This window comes from Centruroides sculpturatus, unplaced genomic scaffold (assembly GCF_000671375.1).
Source record: "Centruroides sculpturatus isolate CEXI.00-Female unplaced genomic scaffold, Cexi_2.0 scaffold4192, whole genome shotgun sequence".
Taxonomy (NCBI): domain Eukaryota; kingdom Metazoa; phylum Arthropoda; class Arachnida; order Scorpiones; family Buthidae; genus Centruroides; species Centruroides sculpturatus.
The window spans coordinates 1-7,304 of record NW_019388289.1 but is presented as its reverse complement, the minus strand read 5'-3'; the positions used below and the strand labels follow the sequence as shown (position 1 = coordinate 7,304).

Genomic DNA, 7,304 nt, shown 5'->3' with positions numbered 1-7,304 from the left:
GAACATGTAGCAAAATAATGTCTACATATAATATATACAGGTATGCACTGTTAAATGATGGGCATATCTTCCAATAAATACGTAGAGAGAACGTCATAACGTCTAATCTAAATGTTAGTGTCTGCTATAGGTTTTAACACCCAGCTTGGAACTTTTTAAACACCCAGCGTATAGCCCCGTTTTAGCGCCGAGCGACTTCCACCTCTTTCCTGAACTGAAAATGTGGCTAGGAAGGCGGATGTTTGAGACTAATGACGATCTTCAAAACAATGTTAAGGCCCGTCTCGAGTCACCGGCGGCGACATTCTACGAAGAGGAGATTGGAAAGCTTCTCCGCAGATAGACAAATGACTCGATCTTCATGGCGATTATGTCGAAAAGTAATCATGTTTGTACCTAACTTTTGGTAATAAATTCATTTTGTCATTTACACTTGTCTTTGTTTTATGGACCATTGGAGGTTGGTAAAAGAAAGAAAATGCCTTTGTATGCAGTGCTGTATATATGACTTTGATGTCGGTACAAATTTCTTGTTGCATGGTAACTTTTCGGATACCCTGTACTTAATTACAAATATTTATCTTTCGTAACTGATTTAAATTGCCAATAATTTACATTTTATTTATTATTTAAGTTCGTTACTTAACTTTGCTTATTTTACTTTATTTTTTTCAGACATTGGATAGATACAAACATGTTATCAGTTGAAGTATTTCATATAAATCACATTTATATGCAGACGATAAAATTGAATTTTAATTTATTATTGAATGATAAAGTTTTTTAACCGTGAAACATATATCAGAAGCAACTGAAAGAGAATAAAATGCCGAAGGAAGACGTCTCGTCGCAGGAAGAGCCGAATTAACTCTCGAAATGAAAATACTTTTCTGCGGCGTATTTACTTCAATAAAATTATAAATCGTTTGCGCATTACAATTGGAATATGAATTCTTAAGTTTTTGCTTAATAATGTTTTATATCTCTAAACTATATAATTTAGAATTTGGTATTAAATTTGATAAGTTGAGTTTTAATAATAGTTCAATAATGCAGAATTTTATCTTTATTTATTTTTGCAGGAAGACTTAGAAAGAAGACGGGCAGATTTGACTGCAGAATCTGCGGCAAAGTGTTCTCGCAGAAGAGCAACCTAAACGTTCACTTAAAGACTCATTTCGGCGAGACCTACTCGTGCGACATTTGCCACCGCGAATTCGGTCTCAAGTCGACTCTATATAATCACGTCAAGATCCATTCCGGATTCAAACCCTACGTTTGTGACATATGCAGGCACAGCTTTATACAAAAGGGAGATTTAGTGAGGCACATCAGAGTGCACACTGGCGAGAAACCATACTGCTGCGACTATTGTTTCCGCAGGTTTGCAGACAAGTCCAGTTTGACGAAACACGTAAGAAGAATTCATTCGGGACAAGGTAAACCGACGATACTCGTCTGATTGCGAGTTTAGGGTTTCAGGTGAGATATCTATAATATATAGGTTCTGTTCGGCAAGCTATTAAACTAGATTGCCAAACGTTGCAATAAATATATGTTATAACAATAGAAATGTTAATTTTATACAGTTCCAATTTCATTTCTCACAAAATATTCCATGGATAATTCTTTTAGTTTCGTGATTTATGCCAAACAAATTGTAGGCTACATTTATGTGAGAGTTGTCATTTGAATTGTAAATTTGTTATATATATTGTAGTATGCAATACATGTTTTGGATATTAAAATTTATTATTCATTCAAATTATGTCTTATTCTCAAATCAACTTGAGTTTATCCTGTTTGTTTCATAAGAAAAAACTATTTATCAACAAGGTAAAGCAGTAAAATGTCAGCTACTATATGGTAATAGAGTGTACTCTGTTACCGCAAAGAATCTGGATTCATACATAAACCGCACTTGTGAGTTTTTGTGCTTAGTATACTCAGCATAATTCCCCGTCCCTTGTTCTTGCTAGTCCAACCCATTGTGTATTGGGTTAGTATGACATGAGTGTAACGAGTCGTCGTCTAATACATTATGGTAACACAGTCGGAACGTGTGGCTAATTCTCACAAACAAATCTTATCGTTGAGTACATTCTGGCATGCATCAAACTGCCTGTGATGTAATAAGATATGTTCCTGTATTCACTGATTTATTGGGTTGCGGATACACTTAGCTCCAACAAAATGATATGTCCGTCTCCGGAATTACGCTACTAATGTCACTTTTACTATATGTAAGTATTAACCGAAAGCCATTTTGACAAAATAAGTCTTACTTCTGTTTGCTTCCACCATCTTATTAGGTTGCTAAGTGTTATGGTAAAAGCTTCTTAAACTTTTCATAAGCGTTAGTTTTTATATGTTGGCTTGCGACTTGCATGCATTCTGAATCTGTATGCGATCTTACATCTACGTTATAACGTAATTCGTGGCTCGATGTCTGGCAAAACAGCTTTAACAGGAAACTTACCTAGTATAGCATAGAAAAACACTCGAATGGCATTTTTTAAGTTAATCTGCACCAATTTTTAAGAACATTTATGTTTTGTTTTCAACTAGGAAGCTTTGTATACAGGATGTCATAAGTCTCCATACAAATGGTAAAAGCGGCAACTGATGTTTATTTTATTCGTACAAATGGTATCATATGATGCAACAGAATAATAATCCGTTCCTTCGTTAGTGGCATTTCTTTTCAATTGGTTCACCTTTCTGAAAACGAAAAGTAAATTATTCACCGCTTTCACCATTTGTATGGAGACTTATGACTCATCCTAGACTATAAAACACAGACTATAAAAAAAGGGCATTATGCAAGAAGCTTCAAACTATCATTCAACTCAGATCAGTGCTCCCACAAGGTAGCGTTGGGTCAACAGAGGCTGTTTTTGTCAACGTACCACAAAGATGCATGGGATAATGGACAAATGTTGTTAGTTTCTTTTATATTTGCAGAATAGGCCAGAAGTCACGAATTTTCAGTCTGTCAAGGGTATTATTTGGGTCACCTATGACAAGGGAGCACATGTATAATGCATTTAAAAACAAAAAAGTTTACAAAGTGCCTGCTAGGGTGGTAAGTGGCACTGAACACCGTAGTGAATAACTTAAAATGTTTAAACTTACATAGTCATACAAAGTACCCTGTGTATGGGTAACAGTACGTATGTGTCGACCTCCGTTGGCAACATTGAAATTGTACGTGGGACCAAAGGAGGCCAGTGTATGGAACGTGCTGTTGCTTAATAACACAGCTTATTCCTGGTCCAGAAATCCCCAAGAATTTTTTGGCGTGGTCGTTCGGATATGTCGGGCCCCGTCCCTCACTACGTGGTTGCCCCGTTGTGGGCCTGCTAAAAGAGGTTCTCTCAGTGTCCACAGGATGGAAAGAGTTAAAAGACCTGGTCGATCACGCGATGATATAGATGGGAAAAGAACGCCCTCAGCATCCACAGGACGGAAAGAGGCAGAAATAAAATTTTGCTTTAGTTTTTCCTGTTACATACAAATTTTGTACGTTATACTGTCACTAATTAATACTGCAATCAAACGAACATCTGTTAAAATAGCCAGGTGTTCGTATAGTTTGATTTCCGATCGTTTTATTTGGGGTATATCCACGTACACCTGTTGCAATATCAAGTATTGATAGTTTTCTTCTCCATGAACTTTTTTCTATGAACCTCTGTGACGAAATATGTACTAGAAGCTAGGTAAGTTATTAATTTAATACCCAATAACTTGTTACTGAGGTGTCGATTTGTTTAAATTCGAGTTTACAATTATCTGGTAGTTATTTGCGTAAATTAAATTTTACACAAGCGTGTCCCATTAAATTATTACATTGAATAGTGAGGGGTCGAGAAACTCTTCAGTAGTATAAAGGAGGATGCGCATATGCGGCGCGGCAGAATAACGTAACTTTTTCTCGCTGCAGAAGTCGATTTTGTGCCTCTTCTCGTGCCACAAAAGTTGGTTGAATTCTATCTTTTGCGACGACCTCCGCCAAGACGCGTTTCTATCAGACAAACTGTTAGTCGCGTGAGAAAATACAATCTAGTGGTGTTTTAAAATGGCGGAAAGTTCGACGCTATTAACCGAGATAATATCAGAATTAAGAGGAAAGGATAATAAATTTAACACAACTAATATAATTTGTTTCAAAGAACAAACCAACCTAATCTTACTCGTAATAGTATTATGTATCGAGAGATCTTAATGGAGGAATAAGCGTATTTGTACACCAGTTCTTTTAACAGTTTCTGCCGGTGGCCACTAAGAAGGCCTTTTATAGTAGCTCGTTATGGGTTCGACAGGGCCCATGGGACCCGAAACGTTCGGACGGATTGCCCCCGCCGAAAAATTCGTGGATAAAACTATCGAACACTGGTAGTTGGTCACGGGTTCGTCCCTCACCAACAGATCATCCGAGTGGACTTTCCGGATACGTCGGTTCTTCGTCTCCCATCACCCGTTTGCCCCATGACGGGTTTGGTCGAACCCACGACGGATACGATAACTCCGCCGAGTGCCCACGGGAGAAAATAATAATAATAATCGTGTGTAAAATGACTTAAATTGATGTACAACGTTCTAATAAATATAAATTTTACAGATTTCAAGATGCTGATGAGAAAATGTTTTCTTCCTCATTCCACAGTGGTCCCAATTCTTATTTTATTTAATGTATTAACGTTACTGTTAATTGATATAATAATGAATTATCATTTCTATGGAGCGTTTTTGTTTTCTAAACGGAATTTTAACGTGTACAAACTGAAAACGACAAAGCTGAAATTGTGTGCACAGCCTAAAATTGAAGTTCGTAGCTTAAACCAACCCAGAGACGTCAGGGTAAGTACGACGAGTATCGAGTACCGTCGTCACCCCAAAACCATTCTTCTATGGACAAAATATTATGGAGAGACTTATTCCCATGATTACTACTACTTCGTAGAAGAAGGTAACACCACTTTCAAAATGTACGGCTGCCCATATAGCGATTGCATCGTTACGACAAACAGGTCTTTGCTGAAAACTGCCCATGCAGTTCTCTTCCATCAGGCGGATTTCCACCCCCGGGATATACCGAAATCTCGAGATATCAATCAGAAATGGATATTTTATCTTATGGAAGCTCCTGGGAGAGATTCAGTTTTCTGGCACACCAGAAATAACCTGTTTAACTGGACTATGAGCTACAGGAGCGATTCGGACATTCGAGTGAAGTACGGAGAAGTGTGCCAATTACCAACAGAAGAATGGGAATACGTGGATAAGGACTACTTGCAGAGTAAGATCGGCGAAGTTGTGTGGTTCGTAAGCAATTGCCATACGTCGAACAATAGAATCGATTACGTTGCAAAGTTGTCGGAACACATCCAGGTTGATATATACGGAAATTGTGGCAAGAAGAAGTGCCAACCCAGCCAATCGCCCGAGTGTTACGATGAAATCCTGAAGCATTACAAATTTTACTTGTCGTTTGAAAACTCTAATTGCAAGGATTACGTCACGGAAAAGTTATTTAACGTGCTCAATTACGACGTAATTCCAGTAGTGATGGGTTCGGCCGATTACGAGTCCATAGCTCCTCCACATTTCGTAATAAACGCCGTGGATTTTCCGGATCCGGTCAATTTGGCCGAATTTCTGAAGACTGTCGGCAGCGACGGAAGATTGTACAATTCTTATTTCGAATGGAAGGGAAAATTCAAGAGTTATTTGTACCCCTGGATGTGCGAATTGTGCAAAAAGTTGCATTTTCAGGGAGGTGAAAGGACGGAAAGAAACTATATTTCCAAATGGTGGCTTGAGGAAGCAGGTTGCAAGAAATGGAAGCTCAATAAATTTCTATAAATATTTGTGGTTCTATTTTTAAATATTAAATGAGATATATTTGAAAAAATAAGAAGATATTTTGGCATTCTTGATTATTCTTCAGGATTGTTTTATTCGTATTCGGTAACACGACACATAGATCTGCCTAGACGGTGCCTACTATTACAGTTTAATGGCACAAATGTGTCGCCAGGTTCCGCAGAACACTGTCTGGCAGCTACCTCATCTAAATGGTGAGGCTGCAAAGTCATGAAATACATGCATAATATGAAAATAGATGTTATGTGTTATATAGTGTGTAAATAAAACAGTAACATAATATAACGTCGTACATGTATTTTCCAGGACCTGTACATCCGGTTTAACAACGATATGTCCGCTTCGAACATGTCGAAGTTTCTGTATACCTATTTAAAGAGTTGCGGGATTTATCTTGTTTTGTGCAATACACCTAGTGGTATCACTTCTGGAAATATTGATGTTGAAAACAAGTAATACATTGGCACTAAATGGGGGTGTGGGGATTGCCATACGAACATTACATAGTGTATTGGTTTTCAGGATTTTACTAATATACTTAAAGGAAAATTGTGTCTCCAACTTAAAAAGTCTATTCAAAATTTCTTGTTCACTGTTGACGAGAACCTTATTGTTCTTGACAGAAGAAATTTCTAAAGCGTTCAGTTTATCTACAACACTTTGTTGATTGGTTAGGATAGCTTCTCCGCTTTTATTTCAGGCAATTTGATTTAGTTTCTTCTCCGATAGACAATTACCAAGAATATTTACGATTTTCTCCACACGTCCTATAATGTACTCAGAGTGCCTTTTGATACCGAGCTTGGCACCATCATTCGACTCAAAGAACCCCTTGATCTCATCTAGTACCCGATAAGCGGAAAGCCGAAGTCCTCCTATATCAAGGTGTTCAGAATCCATCGCGACAGTTAGAAAGTGGAGAAAGTTGCAGGATTGAGGAAAAGAAATAAATTTTTTGGTACGCTTTGCTAGTTTTTTGCCCTCTGGGCGCTTTTCTTTTCCATGCCCATCATGGGTTCGGCCACATCCACAATGGAGACGGCCTGGCAGTGAAACAATGAGCCCAACGTTTCTGATGAAGACCTTCCTTAATTAAAAATACTTTCTGGAATTGCTCGCTGGAACTCGAATCTATCGGAGCGGTAGGCTGGCGTTTTAATTTCTTGGCAATTTCTTTGAGTAAATTTTTATTTTGTATAATGCCTTTACACTCACCCTATAGTTGACTGCTCTCTCTTCTGTTATATCTTCGTGTATTCTCTTTGTTCTATACCGATTGCTAAAGGAAGAGTATGGTGTATAGGGGCAAGACACTACTCATTTGAAGATGGACAGCATGTATTTTAAATTAAATAAATTAAAAATATGATTCAAAATTGCAGCCCGGCATTGTGACGATTCACAATAAATATTTA

General features: G+C 37.7%; 2 protein-coding genes across 2 annotated transcripts; both read left to right on the top strand.

Moving 5' to 3' along the window:
• Positions 1–1,082: 1,082 nt before the first annotated feature.
• Positions 1,083–1,462, top strand: LOC111616855 (protein krueppel-like; the record flags this gene model as incomplete). The annotated part of the gene is made up of 1 exon (XM_023358210.1): positions 1,083–1,462. A coding segment is annotated over one exon (380 nt), but the record flags the coding sequence as incomplete, so codon positions are not given.
• On the top strand, positions 1,375–6,992 carry LOC111616856 (glycoprotein 3-alpha-L-fucosyltransferase A-like). The gene is made up of 2 exons (XM_023358211.1): positions 1,375–1,482; positions 4,625–6,992. The coding sequence occupies exon 2, from the start codon at positions 4,633–4,635 to the stop codon at positions 5,866–5,868; it is 1,236 nt and encodes a 411-aa protein (XP_023213979.1). The 5' UTR covers positions 1,375–1,482; positions 4,625–4,632; the 3' UTR covers positions 5,869–6,992.
• Positions 6,993–7,304: the final 312 nt, after the last annotated feature.

What these genes read in the sequence shown, in the direction of transcription:
- LOC111616856 (XM_023358211.1), top strand. Translation starts at nt 4,633, where the DNA reads ATGCTGATGAGAAAATGTTTTCTTCCTCATTCCACAGTGGTCCCAATT.